We start from the raw sequence: 16,540 nt of genomic DNA, 5'->3' as shown, positions 1-16,540 counted from the left end.
ACATGCATCTGTAATATTTGCAATATCACACTTGACTTCTCTGTAAGCTTCTAGTGCTGCACTGTTAAATATTACACATGCTTGTCGTTTGTATTAGTCTGTTGTAACATTGCCTTTTCGCTCTGTCTCCAGGCCTACTCCCAAGATGCCTACCTCCGTGGCCACAGCAGCTACAGTGGAAATGCCTGTCACATCCCAAATCCACCCCCAGTATGCTACCCCAGAGTAGACTGTAAGCCTGCGGGCATGGCCCAGGCAACAGACTCAGCAGGGCAGGTTTGCCGAGGGCCAACAGTGCCTCTTGACCATGGGTATCGTAAAGAGATTACTATGACCCCATCTCCTCCTCTTCAACTATATCCTAAAAGCCAAACGGTAGTGTGCATGCGCAATGACAGCATTAGGACTGTGGTGGTTCCCCCTAATACAGCACATATGGGACACATGGCTCCAGTACGAAGGATGGATTTTATGGACCCTGCTTTTGTTAGGGGAAGACCTGGATCACTGGCCCAATATCCTCACCCTCGGAAGTCTGATGTCTATCCCAGTGGTCCAGGAATGGTTTCATTTGGGAGTCATGCACCTAATTATCCAGGCAATCATCAAAGCATTGATTGGCGTACGTACCAAACATACAAGGAGTATATTGACAACAAAGGTATTCATTCTCATGGAAGTCGGACCATCCAGGAGAGACTGGACAATTTACGAACTGCTAGTCAGGCCTCATTTGCCAATACTCATCACATTCCTCGGGAGGATTGGGCACCTAAAGGAATACGACGCAGGAGTACTTCCCATGAACGATCATACTACGGACCTCCACCCCAACTTCATATTGCCCCACGCAGTGCCTCACAGGATCGTATGGGAAGTGCAGAGAAAATGAACCATGCAAGGAACTGGCCTCCTCGAAGCGTGTCCCAGGATGGCCTTGTTCTAAAAGCTCGAGCACGTTCCATGGACTATGCTGATGCTCTAGAGCTTGCTCAGCCTAGTAAAAAGAGAGGAATGTATCCAATGTCAGACCAAGGTACGAGACCAAGCAAGCAGTCCATTCCCAGAAATGCTATACCATTTAGGCCTTCTGTTGGATACAGTGCTAGCATGAGTGGGGCATCAAACCCATCCTTCTACTCTAAAGGAGCAGAGTCACTTCAGACCCATTCCTCACCTAAGGTCTTTCACAGGCCCCTAGTTTTTGGAAAGAGCACAAGTGCTGAACATTCTTTTACTAACCAAAGAGTTTCAGTCAAAGGAAACCAATCGGGCATCTCTAACCAACAAGGGCAGAGCAAGATGCGGGCAGAAACCATACAGCCTACTGATGCAGGCAGAAACTCAGCATTGGTAGGACTCAGGTCTTTGTCTTGCTCTACTCCAAAAGAAATGCCTCAGAGGCCTGGCATCCTCAAAACACCCCAGCAAGACTATCCAAGTCAAGTGAATGGTCAATGTCCCACAGATAGTGTGGTGGTTCTGAGGGAGAAGTCGCATGCTGGGAAAAGCCCCAGCCCCTTACGACAACACTCATACATTCTAGCTGTAAACGATGACGGGGCAGGCTCTACAGCAGATGTGGCGGCGTGCTGGCTTCCAAATGATGCACGCAGAGAGATACACATGCGTCGAATTGAGGAACGACACACTTCGTGCTCTAGTAACTTGGACGAATCTCTGGACTCCATTCCATTCATCGGTAAGAGAATCAACAGTTGTAATCCTTGCTGGTTTATGTTGTCATGACAACAGTAGCAGTTACATCTTTGCAGGTCACTTTGAACATGGTTCAAAGTGGCCGTTCTAATACTGTATCTTGTTTGAACAAAATAGAAGCATCAGTCATTAGACCAACAAAAACTGGTTTGAAATGAATAGATTAAAAACTGACTGCAGTCGCAATTGTAATTTCACTGTTGATCAAATGTTATGGGTTATTGTAAGTACAATCATGGGAAGATAGTCTCAGGTAAACTATTTCTGTGGGAATCTGCTATTGATCAGGTTTTGATTCCTTCATAGTTTGAGATCTAATAAGTGGAGAGTAATAGTAGGCTTAGACTTCATTGAATTTCTCTTCTAATTCATAGTTTTCTTGCACTTTTCTAGCACGTAAAAATTTGACAGATTTTTTTTTTTTACATTGTCTGTTTTAATCAGTTCAATGCAATAAAAATGTTACAAATTGTGTATTTTAATGGTTGTATGAATATGTCATTGTTTAGAGAATATGCAAATGAAGAACATGTTAGATATATTAAAAAAATAATAATAATTGGGAGTTTAGTGTCTGAAGTGCTACCAAATGTTTGGATATTTCTGCACATCATGCTGCTTATTTTTCCCCTCTGTTTCTTTTTGCCCTACATGTATTATGTATGTTTGAGTGTCTGCCTATCCAACTGTTTGCTTTTATCATTTTTAAGGTGCCACACAATAATAGATAATGGTAAACTGGTAAAGAGCAGTCCAGTGAGAGAAAATAGTTTAGTACTCAAGTTTAGTTTTGCTTCATCTTTATGGGTGCATTAGTCTGTATCTGACATGCAAAACAATCCAAAGATTAAATTGCTTTTAGATCAACATGTTTGTTTCATTTAGGAAGGTAGATTGCTGTTTTTTCAGGTGAGTAGGAATCAAAAGGAATACATAATGTTTTGCAGGTAGATCCTGAGGAGGAACTAGGTCATAGGCAGTGATGTTACAGAGAGGTTTTAGTTTCATCTTTGAGGGGGAATTGGGTTGCAAATTCATATCTAGAGGCCTTTTCACAAGACGCTTCGGTCCAGAAGTGAAATGTGTTATGGTCGCCTCAATGTGTCTTGTGAATAGACTGAGGTGGCCCCTCTTGTTCTCCTCTGTGCTGTCGAACAAGTTGTTAACAGTGCCAGAACAGCCGACGTGAAAAATTAAGCCATGGTTCAGTAATGTGATGAGCTGATGACATTAGTGTACGACTGGCTTCTTGCACGATCAAACAACAGATATTACAGCAGTTTTATAGTTAGTTTAAAAACATAGTTAACCACACAGAGGATTGCTAAAGTGAGTTATGTCATCATGTTTTGTAATTGATGTGTTTGCTCCACAACAACCAAGCTGAGTTCTGCTCAACATCTCTTTTGGTTCAGTTCTGCCCGCTTCATTTCTGAAGGCTTACATCTGTTTGGGAAGTGGCGGCTTCATCGGTGATTCATGAATGGCCAGAAGAAACTTAAAAATGGACTGGTCTGTGCAGCCATTTCACTGAACTGTTTTGTGAAAGAGCCTTGGGACTTTTGGAAGGTGCACCATGTAGTAACCACAGTTGACCTAATTTAAAAAGTCTTAAAAAAAAAAAAAAAAAAAAAAGTCTTTAAATTTCAGATCTCAAAAGTAGCCTTTCACAGGTTTGCTCTGCCGTACTTGTGGTGGTCGGTATACTTTTGTTTCTAAGATGGCCTGAGAGTCCAAGTTCAGACAAAGCAGTGACTGATGATGTCGCAGTCCATCCGTTCTGGGATTTGTGCCTTGGTTCACGAGAACAGTGTCTTGATTCAGTAAACCTCAGCATCTGAATCAGAGGTCTGTTAAAAAAAAAACAGTACTTTAGGCTTGAAGTGTAAAAGATTGGTATTCGGTCTTGCAGGGCATCTTAAATTATTTTAATTAGCGGATGGTTGTATTTTATAATTCAAATGAAGATGGCCTAAACTTTTACTATGATTTGCAGGGATTCTAAATATTCATACACTGTATTTGTATGTTGTCTTAAAAATAGCCTTGATTTCAAATCTGAGGTTTTGAACTTTAAAAATCCATCTTGTTCAAATTGGACAGTTACAATCTTTAACCTCACCAAGACACATAGCATATTTAGATGTTGTCACGATTTATTTATCTAAAACAACAAATGTAACAGTAAGAGACTGAATATCTCTTGCAGTGTTTCCTCTAGATCAGTTCCCTTGGCATGATGCTCGTCGTATTTTATTTTTGTCGACAAAAATGGAGAGGGGCGGAGTCACGTCTGTGTTGCCCGCCTGCTAGCTTAGCACTACGTTGTTGTCGGTTTTTATCGACAGCAGGGGGTGGGGGTGAAACAGAGTCGCGTCTGTGTTACCCATCCCGTTCTGTTGACGGGGCGGGGCGCCTCGCTTATATAATGGTAGGGGAAACACTGTCATGTTCCTGTATGCAAGTTTGGGCCTGAACCCCTTCGCCTTTCTTTTATGCATTTTGAAAATGATTACATACAACCTTTTATTTCACCACTGACTTTTAAAGTGAGTTGACAGCCAGGCAGTTCATAACACACACAGTGAATCTATACTGTCCGGCACTTAGCAAAATGTTTAGAAAAACTCAGATGCTTACATTTTTCTCCTCTGAAGAGGATACCCTGTAATAATGGATCTTTTAAGTTGCAGACTTGTGTCTCATTTTCTCTTAGAATATTGTAAAACCTAAAGAGGTTCCCTCAAAGCACTGATCAATGACAGTTATAACTTGTAAAAATAACCAGGGAGGCCTTTTTAGAAAGATGGAGGTATCTTGTTTTTGCTCAGTTTCAAAGTTGGGTACAGGCTGGAACTAGGGCACTGGCTTTTAAATTTAGCTCCAAAAGCCCCATGGCTGCAGAGAGCAGCTTTGTACTCTGAGCCATTTCAGGCTTACAATGCCCAGAGTGGGTGAGAGATAAACTTTCTTCCTTTAAAAAATGCATTATTGTCTCACAGTTAAGCTGATCATTTTGTCTAAATTTCTCATAGGTAATGGCTAATTCAGAACAGTTGAATCCAAGAACCATTGTTCTATTTTTCTGCACTCAGACAGTATATGAAAAGACAATGGAGAACAGAAACATGGGGAGTTGTATCTCTGCTCAAATTAAATATCATCTTGTATTCATAGATGAGCCAGTCAGCCCAAGTGTGGACCGAGAGGCTGCTCCTATTCCTCCCTCTGCTGTGATATCTGTTGCACCATCCATAGCTACTGCCCCCTCCAGTCAAGGCTCCCCGTGTCCTCCCATTCGTCGTCAGCTGTCACATGATCAAGGTAAACTGCCTTGGTTGGTTGGTACAGATATCATTGAGAAGTATTTCTCATAGAAATGATCTAGATAATGCTTTTTTATTATAGATTTTCCATGATCTTATAGCTTAATCAACATTAGGACTTTATAAAGAGTATAATTTCATATTTTTTACATGAATCTATAGAGTCTCTGCGAAGTGCTTTGCTGGACTCAGACTCAACCTGTAAAACAGAGCGGTCCAAGTCTTACGATGAGGGCTTGGATGACTATCAGCAAGAGGCAAGAAAGTGAGTGCATCCAAACTTTTTATTATTATTAATGTTTATTGTTTGTGTGTGTTCAATCTGTCTGACATTGCCCTTCTGATTCTTTTTTTTAGAATGTCTTCGAGTAAGCATCTTCCCAGTTTCAGGGGCCTAAAAAAGGTGAGAAAGCATGAAGTCAGTCATGTTTGTTTGACATTTTTGCAGAAATCTTTGATGATATTTAATCATATTTTAGTAGTCTTTTGTTTTTTTTAATATGGCCCCATTTTAATTGAAAAGTGAGAATCCAGAAAGTCACTTGCAAATAAAAGCTGTAATGATACCAAATGTGAAAAGGTGTTAAAAAAATAAATACATACATACGTACGTGTGCATGTGTGTGTGTGTATGTATATATAAATATATATATAAATTGTGTGTGTGTGTGTGTGTGTAGTGTACAGTATGTGTATATATACCAGTATATATGTGTATACGTACATATTTTATGTTCATTATTACATTAGTCATAAGTAGGCAACAAGATTAGTAGTTGTCCCTTGAAATGTGCATTCAGTCTAATAGAAAATGTTTCCTTTTGTAAATGAAAAATATGCAGACTTGCTTGACTAATGTTTTTTTTTAATTATTAGTAATTTATATACAGCGATTACAGCAATTTATTCACAGCGACAGCCCCAAAACCTAATTTATTTATTTTTTACATTGTGATAAACACCAGACATTTACTGGACAGTCAAATTAGGACTGAATTATTTATGTTTTTTCAGACACCATTACAACACATCTCACATCGACACTTTCTATGACTATTTATAATTAAAATATTAATATTAATACAGTAGAACGCTGTTATTATCAATCAGAGTTGACAACATCTTTTTTCCTCTTTTCCTTTTGTTTCAGTTTTTATAAACAGTTATTTTTATATGCAAACACTCGTTTTCTTGGCTGCTTGTATTTTTGTCAGACCTTGAGAACTGCAGGTGTTAGAGCTGTAGAGCTCAAGTAACAGACCAAGTATTGATTTTAGTTTTTTTTTTTGTGGGGGGGGGTTTGAGCTGAAATATTGACATGTAGCTGAACTCTAAATTTAAATAAATAAGTCTTGAATAAGTAGTCCACACTTGAGTGGCTGATGTTCGAGGCTAACAGAAAACCTTTGATTACACTTGCTAAGCTGTTCTGGAAACATGTTGGTTCAACACATTGATGCATTGATCAGCAACGCTGATCGCTTTTCTGAAGACACGCTCAGATCACAGTTGGTTTCTGGTCACATTATTAAAAGCAGAGCTGAGGCTGGACTGTAAAAGAGTAATGCACTCTGGCACTGATTCAGATAGTGTCAGACTATTGTAGTCGTGTCTAATTTAAAGCCTTGTTTAGTACATTGTCAATATGAATTAAAAATTAAACACGGCTGAGCCATTTATCACATTACAACTCTACAGTCTGGGTTTCACTTCTACATGTAAATTAATATTAAATGATAAAATCAACTTTCTATAAGCTGCGAGTTTTTTGAGCAAATGTAATCCTATTTTTCCTCATATGTTTTTGACACGCAGTCTTTGGTGCACTCTTTTTATTTCATTCATGTGGGAAGTGTATTTTTCAGATTTGGGATGTCGTGACCATGTAACTGTGACATCCCCAGTCTGTTTCCATCTACAGATCTTTGTTGCATGTCATCCTCTCCTCACACACTCCCCCATGCTTTATGTCACGCTCTACAGTCATCTTATAACACCAGAAAAAAAAAAGTCTTATTCATCCTTCCAGGCTCTGGATGGGCATAAATCATCAGGGGATTCTGGGTCTCGAGGGGACCCCTCTTCTGATGTCTTTTCTGACTCTTCCAAAGAAGGCCTGCTTAATTTCAGACAATTTTCTACTGATAAAAACAAGGTATTTCTTTATAGCTAAAGCTTTCATTTCTCAGTCATATTTATTATAAAGTGAAATGTGAGCATTTCTTCCTTCTCAAATTTTGTAGCGTGTTGGTGGAGGCATGAGATCCTGGAAGCAAATGTACGCCGTCTTACAAGGTCACACCCTGACCCTCTACAAAGACAAGAAGGACGCACTGGCTCATGCTTCAGCACAATCTGACGAGGAGCTGCTTCAAATTAGCATCAGGGCCTGTCTGATAGACATCTCCTACAGCGAAACGAGGCGCAAGAACGTGCTGCGGCTAACCACCTCGGACTGCGAGTATCTGTTCCAGGCTGAAGGGAGGGACGACATGCTTTCGTGGATCAAAGTCATTCAGGAAAACAGTAACCCAGATGAAGAGGTGTGTGCTGGCATCATCTCTTCCTGTAATACCATCAATGCAGAGCGTAGTACTTCAGGTTTAATAGTACAAGAACAACAAGCAAGTTAATACCATCCCACAATACAACTTTGAAAGAGCTCACAGTCACACCCAGTGGAATGGTAACGAATGAACTACAGTCTTTGAACGTCTCACAATGACTGTTTTACTGACATAGAAAGGATTATTGACTGCATTCATAAAGTAGATAACAATGGCTAAAGTAAGAAATCAGCTGAAACCTGTTCTACCTGAGCAGAGCAACACTCGGGGTGTGAAAGGAGATTTTCACTACAGACTGAGGGATGTTTAAAAAAACATTTATTTATTTATTTATTTATTTCATTTATTCATTCATTTAAAATAAACAAAACAAATGCATCAAAAAGAAAAAAAAAACATTGAATGAAAAGGGTGCAGAAAGAAGAAAAAAATCTTATATAATATCTGCCCCTTCTTTAAAAAAATATAACATAACTTTAAACAAACAACTCTGGCTTTAACATCTCCAAAGTTAAAACAAAAACATCAGGCGTCCTTCACATGGTATCATACTTTCCTAACAATTTTAAAGTAATCATCTTTTTAAACATATAAATTGTTTTAGAAATTTTTATGGCGATATCAAAGCAATTCCACAATCCTTTTCCCTGAATTACAACACAGCTCCTTCAGACTAGTTCTAAATGGAGGTTTTACAAACATTTCCATTCCCTTAAGGTTATAATGACTCTCTTTTTTAACAAAGTTTAATTTAATATTTGGGGGTAATATTTTTTATTATAGCGGGAACTATTGAGAGAAAAATGTTTTCATTTTTAGTGGTAGAATTTAACCTTTTATTGTCATTTAAAGTTTTTATTTTATTTTATTTTTCCTATGAAATGCAACAAAACGTTTGTTGGGCAGGTGGCTTCTTCCTGTTCAACTTATTGTTTTTAATCCCGCCTGAACCGATCCTTTTTTAATTCAGAAGAACTTCATTTTTAATCTCAGCATTCGTCCTAACTTGTATTTCATGTGTCATTGCAGAATGCTGCTGTAACAAGCCAGGACCTGATCAGCAGAAAAATCAAAGAGTACAACATGATGAGGTGTGCAGGATCCCACATCGTCTCCGGGGGGGGGGGGGGGGGGGGGGGTGGGTTTCACTCTTAAGTAAACTGTTAAAATTTCTCCCCAAACTAAAACGAATGGTTTGAATCTTTTCTTTTCCTCAGCGCTCCCACCAGCAGATCAGAACCCTCCCCCAAAATATCTCGGCAGCCACTCAGCATCAAACAAGCAATTCTGGGAGGGAAGTCGGACAGCAAGATCTACAGCCCCCATTCGCCCAAAACAGGAGAGGAGCGGCGGGCGTTGAAAGGTAAGACTGGTTTGGTTTGGTTAGTAGGTGTGTAACCTCAGATGGCTCGTTTATATGTGTGTGGGTCTCCTCAGACGAGTCCAGTCCTCCTCGGGACAGGGACAGGTCTTGGAAAATCGGCATTGCAGGGATCATGAGAAAGCCTTTTGAAAAGAAGACTCCGGCTGGCATCACATTTGGAGTTCGGCTTGAAGACTGTCCACCTGCTCAAACTAACACGGTGGGTCTACTCTGCACGATGATGTTAAAATAGAACTATTTGATCTCAAACGGTGAATATTGTTTACGATTCACCAATTTATTCCCACTGCATCAATGTCCACTGACAATATTTTATGCTGATTTGTTGTATCTGCTGTCTTCCTGCTGCAGTTGGTTCCTCTCATAGTGGAGGTGTGCTGTAAGCTTGTGGAGGAGCGAGGTCTGGAGTATACTGGAATCTACAGGGTTCCTGGAAACAATGCTGCCATCTCCAGCATGCAGGAGGAACTCAACAGCAAAGGCATGACTGACATCGACATCCAGGAAGACGTGAGTGACAGACAGTCCGGGTTTAGCTGCTACTTCTTCCAGAGCATCCTGCAGCAGTCATTGACTTCTCCTGTGAGCACAGTTTAATGTGACGCTGACTTGATCTTCTACAACTCCGCAGAAATGGCGGGACCTCAACGTCATCAGTAGTTTACTAAAGTCGTTTTTCCGGAAACTTCCAGAACCTCTATTTACAAATGGTAAGGCTACATACTAAAAATCACAATTAGGAAATTCCAAGTCGTGTTGGAGCAATATCAAAACTGTTTCTCTGCATTTTGAAGTCATCGTTTTCTTTCTTGGTTTACAGAAAAGTACGCTGACTTTATTGAAGCCAGCAGGACCGAAGATTCAGTGGAGAGATTAAAGGAGCTCAAGAGGCTGGTGAGTAAAGTCTGTCAGGAGGAACATTTAAATGACTCTCGAAGTAAGAATCTCCATCCTGAGGGGTTTTATTTTTTGTCAATTTTTGCAGATCTATGAACTACCTGTTCATCACATCGAAACGCTCAAATTTCTTTGTGCTCACCTGAAGAGAGTTTCTGAGAACTGTGAAAAGAACAAGGTATGTTGGTGTTAAAACAGTCTTAATAAAACATTTAGTCCTTTAATCTGACTCTAGGTATGTCTAATCTCTTTAGATGGAGCCTCGTAACCTGGCGATTGTGTTTGGTCCCACGCTGGTCAGAACCTCTGAGGACAACATGACCAACATGGTCAATCACATGCCGGACCAGTGCAAGATAGTCGAGAACCTCATCCAGCAGTTTGACTGGTTCTTTTCTGAAGACGGCAGTGAGGATCCTGTTGTAAGTGATGGTTTGGTTTCATAATTCCTCAGGTTAAATTATATAAACATTATAAAGTTGCTTCATTATTCAAGGATTCAAGGTTCTTTACTGTCATTCACATCACATGTGGTACATGAGGTGGAACGAAACTATGTACACATATGTTACATCCAACAAAAATATAAATTGTAAAGAAAAACAGTGATAAGATCCAAGACATGAACTAAGAAATATGCTCAACTAAGAATATGCTAAGCAGTAATAGTACACAACAATGCGCCAAACAACAACAGCAGCACGAACACGAGTCTGTGTGAGCAGATGAGGACAAATGAACACAGCAACATGAAATAAATCAGCAGCATGAGATCAGCATCACAGATAGTCAGCAGCACATATCAACAATCAAGTGGCATTAGTGATTTTTCACAGTAATAATCCTGATTAGGGATTCATGAGTCTAACAGCCTCAGGGTAGAAGCTGTTCCTCAGTTCTACACTTAATGTTCATCAGTCTTCTGCCTGAAGCGAGCAGGGCAAAAAGTGTGTGCTGGGTGAGAGGGGTCTTTCATGATGCAGGTGGCTCTCTTCCTTATTGCTATGAACGTTCCATTTAACAACTTTTATTCTGAAAAGCTCAGACAAAGCCCACATTTAAACTAATGCCCTGCTTTGTTAAATAAAATAAAGCGCACACCTTTCTTGTTTGTGTTTCTGCTTTTATTAACTTATTTTTTCTTTTTTTTTAATTTTTTTTATTCCCTCTCCTGTCGGCCCAGACCGCAGCCGAGCAGGAGAGCACAGTTCAGTCTCAGCCTGTGCCAAACATCGACCACCTGCTCACCAACATTGGACGAACCGCACAGTCACCAGGTGAAGTCTCAGGTAACTTCAAAAGCCGTTTTTGTTTTGCTTTTTTCTTTCAGAATTCAAATATCCTCACCACTGACATCTTACCGCTGCTGCAGTACTGTAATAAATACATTCATACATTAAATAGATTTATGATTAAGTTTTAATAATGCATAAAATGATAGCTTCAGCTAATGCTAAAATATTAGGAATCATTCTCCATCTTTGTTACTTAAGCTTTCAGTGAAGAAGAACGCCAGATTTGTTTTTGTAATTCTGTTACCGCGGACATTTTTCAGTCTCCACAACAGTGTGGGTTAATCACTGGAAAAAAGTTGAAAATTAATTTGCAGTAGGTCAAACCTTTTTCAAATTTATTTATTTATTTATTATTTGGTAAGTGTTTTGTTTCGTCATCAATATTTGTTAGTTTTGTTTTTTGTTATTCCCGTTCTTTTTTTTTTTATGCGTTTCTCTTTATTTCTCTTGCTCCGGTGTCATTTTCTTTTCTTTTCTCCCTGTGGTTTATCTATGTTGAGATGACAACTCCTTTTCTTTCAGTTCTTTTTCTTCCCCTCCTCCTCATTTCTCACATAATCCCGGCATGTTCTTTCCCAAAGAAAGCCTTAGAAAAACAAAACGAAACGATGGAAGTTTTAACTCTTCTGACCTGCTGTGTGTAGTGTGTTGTTTTCTCCTCCCTTATTCCCTGTCCAGCACTCACACGTTACCCACTCTTGACACAGGCCAAGTGGGCGGCGTCTATTACTCGATGATGTCACTGATGGACTCTGTTTTGTCAGTGATGGACAGCTGGGACTGTAGGAAGAAGGACGAGTGTTGTGCCCAGTGTAGCTGCCTAGTCTGCAGAAACCCGCAGCTCTTTTAAATTTGGCCGAAAAGGAGGAAAAAAGATACAGAAAGAAAGAGAAGTCGATGTTTGTCATTGTTCCTGTGCTGTGCACATGTCATATTTAAACCAATACCCTAAACTGAGGGGATACAGAGCCATGCTGCTGCACTTTTCTCTGAAAGCCCTTCTGCTGTCTCTTGTTGTCTTTTAAGCTGATCGCAAGGACAAGTAGCATGGTACGGTCAACCTCAGGTTCTTCTCCGGTCATGTGGCATAATCTGTCATGATGTCTGAGGGTGGGGTCGCAGTGTTCGCACTGAACTGGATGTTCTTCAGCACACACACGTTGACACACAAACAGTCCACTCATGCAGCCAAATTCCAGTCCAGTAAGAGTTTAGTGAGTTACAAAAGCAGAGGTGAGCCGACGTAAGCAACACTCAACACGGCTTTAAGCATGGAGGCAAATATGTTGCTACATGTAGATTATTGTTCCTTCATTTCAGTTTCAGGTTTCGAGTGTCGCCTTTGATGTCCTTTTTTTTTTTTTTTTTTTTTTTTTTTGTGGTGTGATTATTTTGATATTTTTGACTCTATTCTTCACGTTTTAAAATGTCACATCATCAACTACAGATAAACAAAAACATATATATTCATCTCCCTCTTAGATTACTTTTGACATCAACGTCGGTCGCTCACCGGATCCTTTTGTAACGCTTCTCTTTCCACAAACACATCAGAACGAACAAAAACAAACTAGAACAGGAACTTTTCAGGGCTTGTCAGTCGTTTCAGGTTCTGCCTGGAGTTCAGCGAGAACAGATGATTCCTGAAGGATTGTTTAAGGCAGATTTGAATTTCACAGATCCACCTTAAAGCTCATATGCTGCTACAGCTTCACTCTTATTCTAACATGATGCTGATTTGAACTAGTAACAATGTTGAACGTGGGTTTTCACCTTTAGCAAACATCGTTATTACTAGGGATGCACAATATTGGATTTTTGGTCGATATCCGATATGCCAATATGTTAAAACTTAGTTGGCCGGTAACCAATACCAATACCAATTATTTTTTTCCCTAGACCTACTTACAGAGACTACAGAGCTTTCTCTGTTGTGGAATTAAAATACTACATTATTCTGCATGCTCTTTGTCAATTTGGCCTGCTACCAAATGCAGATGCCAAAAAGGGGCTGAAAATTATGTAACACTTTTTGGATTATGTTTAATCTCAAATTTATTCATGACATTTACGTCCTCGAGGCTCAATGGGATTTACCTATCTAAATAAAGGTTGAATGAAAATAAACTATATATCGATGAGTTATTTTGATGGAATGTCCGATATTTAACTTTATCGCTAATATCGTCCGATACAGATACCATGCCGATAATATTGTGCATCCCTAGTTTAACTTGTAATTTTTTTAATCAGTTTTAGAGCCAAAAAATAAAATAAATGCAACAACAACAAAATATTTTTTGTTGCCATTTTGGGGCTTCTTATAGATTTCAGCTCTTTCAGGGCCCTGGTATATAGTTTGTTCACACTAAGAAACAAAACTAATGTCTACAGTTTTCTCTGTTGGTTGCCATTTTGAAATGAAAGCAGAGTTCTTTGTCTCTTTGCCTTTTCTAAAAGTAGTGAGCTAGTCTTTGTTTGTTTGCCACAGTTTAGATATTTTCACAGTTTGAAGTGGATCTAGAGAGTTTAGTTGAGCTCTTATGTTTGGCTCTTGTTTTCTTGTTTATGTTAAAGGCAAGAGTTAAATCTATTTTGGAGTGAGCGTTATCTTTTTGTTACACTAAAGCTCGTTTGGAAGAGCTCAGCTGCATCGACAGCAACACACCCTCACTGATCTGTGACACTTAGGCCCCTTAAATCTGTCAGTCAGAGCAAACTCATCACTCCGTCTCCTGTGGCGTCTTTAAGTTGGGAAAGAATGCCTACAGCTGGCTGGCTACTTGTGATGCTCTGTGACTGCCGTCTTGTCCTTGATGTACCGTCGTCCATTGAAACATGAGCATGAGCTGCTTTTTGTGTCTTGGTTTACTGCTGGGGTTTCACCTTCTCTCTTTTCATCCTTCATCTTAGGTGCCTTCTTCACTTCTGCTTAGCGTGATTAGCTTTCTACCGTCTCTGTCTTCAGTCAGAAACATGTCATCAGCTTTTGTCTCTTTGCTCTCATATTCGTCGTACTGTCACTGTTAAGTCTGCCTCTTAATCAGTTACTGTCGAACGTTTACTCACGTCTACTTTCTTTTGAAACACAGACTCAGCATCTAGTGACCCCAACAACTCAAAGGTAATGTTTTTTTTAACATAATCTTTTACTTGCAAATATAATTCTTGTTGCATGTTTTGTGTGGTGGTGTGTTTGGAAACATCTAACACAGTTTTGGTTTTGTGTTGCCAGGTCTTGTGGGGGTCCGGGAAGGATCAGTGTAGCAAAGAAATGCTGCGCTCTTCCTTCTTCGTCAACCGCAACCGCAAGAAACCGAAACTGAAGCCTAAGCCTAAAGTTCACCTCAACAGTTCAGATGACGACTTGGACCAAGTTTTTATCAAAAAGGAGCTCCCAGAGGAGGACCAGCAGCAGTCTCCGTGGTCCCAGGACAGCCGGACCGAGGACGAGGACCAGACAGATGGAGCAAGTGAAACAGAGACGCACAGGAAGAGCTCAGACGAGCAGCCGGAGAAATCCAACAGGACAGAGTCTCAGCCCTCTCCCTCTTTGCCTCCAGTGCACATCTCTACCCATCAAACCGCTTCCCCCTACACATCTCCACACCATTCTCCAAACCTCAGCTACCGCATGCCCGTGTCTCACCAGTTTTCACTGTCAGATCCTCCCTCCAACTACGACGATACGGTTTCTGACCTTGGTACGATGAACAGCACCAGTTCTCAGGCGTCGGTGCCCAGAGGGAGGCCCGGCAGGTCGGCGGCTCCGGGCATAGAGGCGTGTCCCAGCGGGCTGGGAGCAGAGGTTTGCTCCATCACCTCGGACTACTCCACCACGTCCTCCATGACTTTCCTTACTGGAGCTGAGCTCAGCGCCCTCAGCCCTGAAGTGCAGTCTGTGTCCGAGAGCCGCGGCGGAGACGATGCAGACGACGAGAGGAGTGAGCTCATCAGCGAAGGAAAGCCGACGATGACGGACAGTGAGAGCGACCTGTCGGTGTTTACTGTGGGGAAAGCTGAGCCAAGAGAACCTCAGGAAGCTCCTCGACCCCTGCCCTCGCACAGACTCATCGAGTGCGATACGCTTTCCAGAAAGAAGTCTGGCCAGCTTAAAACCAACAGTGAGACCTCACTGGATGGTTCTTGTGTGGATAAAGATTCCAACAGGTTGTCACAAGGTGTAGGTTCAGCAAAAGGTCGCTCCTCTGGAAGCCTCAGCTCGTCGTCTCGGACTGAGCTGGATAAAACGGAGCCTGCGTGGAGGCTGAAGATCACGGATCGACTGAAGGTACGTCTGCGAACGTCTGCGGACGACATGTTTGGCGTGGGCAGCCAGAGGAGTCGGTCGCCAGAGGGCCGTAGTAAGAAGAAGAACATCAGGCGCCGGCACACGATGGGCGGGCAGAGAGACTTCGCAGAGCTGTCCATTTTGGGAGACTGGTCGCAGCCGGTCGGCATCAACTCAGGCTCACGGTCAGAACTGTCAGCTGTAGACCGGCTGAAACCAAAGTGTAGCTCTCAGGATTTCTCCATCGGGGACTGGATTGCTCGCGAACGCCACCGCACCAGCAACCCTGAGGTTAGCCTGGACCTCTCCGAACAGCAGGGGGCGCCGAGCAACACAGACTCCCAAAACTCCGAGGCCTCGTCTTCCTCCCACCTCACATGTCGTCCCGCTGAGGCGCTAAACGAGGAAGTCTCCCAGAGTAAAAATCTGAGCCTTTCAGCCGCTGCTCACCCACATAAACTCACCAGTTCCCAGGTGGTCCATTCACGCTTCTATCAGTACCTGTGAGGGGTGCGCGTGTGTGTGTATGTGTGCGCGCGTGTGTGAGAAACGGTACTGTATGTTCTCTGTCACTATAATCTGTCGTGTGACGTTAGTGAACGAGCATGTTTACATGTGTCTAACTGGTGTGAGTGTAAAAAAAGAGCGTTGCTGCACACAAAGATCGTCGATCTTGCTCGTGTATGAGGCATGAAACAAAATGTTTTTATCCTTTTTTAATTTTTATTACAAATAACTGATCAGGAGGGAGTCCTGATTACAAACCTCGGTTGTGCTGAAAACGACCCGTTGAAGAAACACTGAAGTTCCATGGAGGACGTGGGAACACCATAGATGGTTCTGGAGCTTGTGGGCTTTAAGGAACCTGGCCTGACTTGGAGTAATAGGAAGTAGTGAGAGTGAGATTTTAGTGTTGCAGAGGAACTATTTTTGTGTTTGTAACCAAATGAAGAATGTACAGACATGCTTGCTGTAATACTGACTAAAAGCTTTACATGCTTGTGTTTCATTTGAAAGTGTACATACCCTTATTTTTCTGTGTACTTGAATTGGGTTTTTTT

At 41.3% G+C, this 16,540-nt stretch overlaps 2 protein-coding genes across 3 annotated transcripts in view; one reads left to right on the top strand and one right to left on the bottom strand.

Annotated features, from left to right (window-relative positions):
* The window catches only part of arhgap21b (Rho GTPase activating protein 21b), a 34,664-nt gene extending 18,645 nt beyond the window's left edge, over nucleotides 1–16,019 (top strand). For both annotated transcript variants that reach the window (XM_037682220.1, XM_037682219.1), the window contains 17 exons: nucleotides 133–1,702; nucleotides 4,897–5,043; nucleotides 5,208–5,310; nucleotides 5,403–5,448; nucleotides 7,075–7,200; nucleotides 7,289–7,588; nucleotides 8,642–8,703; nucleotides 8,830–8,975; nucleotides 9,050–9,195; nucleotides 9,348–9,506; nucleotides 9,628–9,706; nucleotides 9,817–9,890; nucleotides 9,982–10,071; nucleotides 10,148–10,315; nucleotides 11,077–11,182; nucleotides 14,281–14,312; nucleotides 14,424–16,019. In XM_037682220.1, coding sequence (XP_037538148.1) covers nucleotides 133–1,702; nucleotides 4,897–5,043; nucleotides 5,208–5,310; nucleotides 5,403–5,448; nucleotides 7,075–7,200; nucleotides 7,289–7,588; nucleotides 8,642–8,703; nucleotides 8,830–8,975; nucleotides 9,050–9,195; nucleotides 9,348–9,506; nucleotides 9,628–9,706; nucleotides 9,817–9,890; nucleotides 9,982–10,071; nucleotides 10,148–10,315; nucleotides 11,077–11,182; nucleotides 14,281–14,312; nucleotides 14,424–15,986 — 4,917 coding nt within the window. In that variant the 3' untranslated portion in view covers nucleotides 15,987–16,019. The remainder of the gene's footprint in view (nucleotides 1–132; nucleotides 1,703–4,896; nucleotides 5,044–5,207; nucleotides 5,311–5,402; nucleotides 5,449–7,074; nucleotides 7,201–7,288; nucleotides 7,589–8,641; nucleotides 8,704–8,829; nucleotides 8,976–9,049; nucleotides 9,196–9,347; nucleotides 9,507–9,627; nucleotides 9,707–9,816; nucleotides 9,891–9,981; nucleotides 10,072–10,147; nucleotides 10,316–11,076; nucleotides 11,183–14,280; nucleotides 14,313–14,423) is intronic.
* Nucleotides 1–16,540, bottom strand: part of LOC119414221 (chloride channel protein 2-like) — a 553,451-nt gene that overhangs the window by 415,681 nt on the left and 121,230 nt on the right. The window lies entirely within an intron of this gene.

The sequence above is a fragment of the Nematolebias whitei genome, chromosome 9 (genome assembly GCF_014905685.2).
Source record: "Nematolebias whitei isolate Nwh7 chromosome 9, NemWhi1, whole genome shotgun sequence".
Taxonomy (NCBI): domain Eukaryota; kingdom Metazoa; phylum Chordata; class Actinopteri; order Cyprinodontiformes; family Rivulidae; genus Nematolebias; species Nematolebias whitei.
This window is presented reverse-complemented; position numbering and strand designations above follow the sequence as displayed.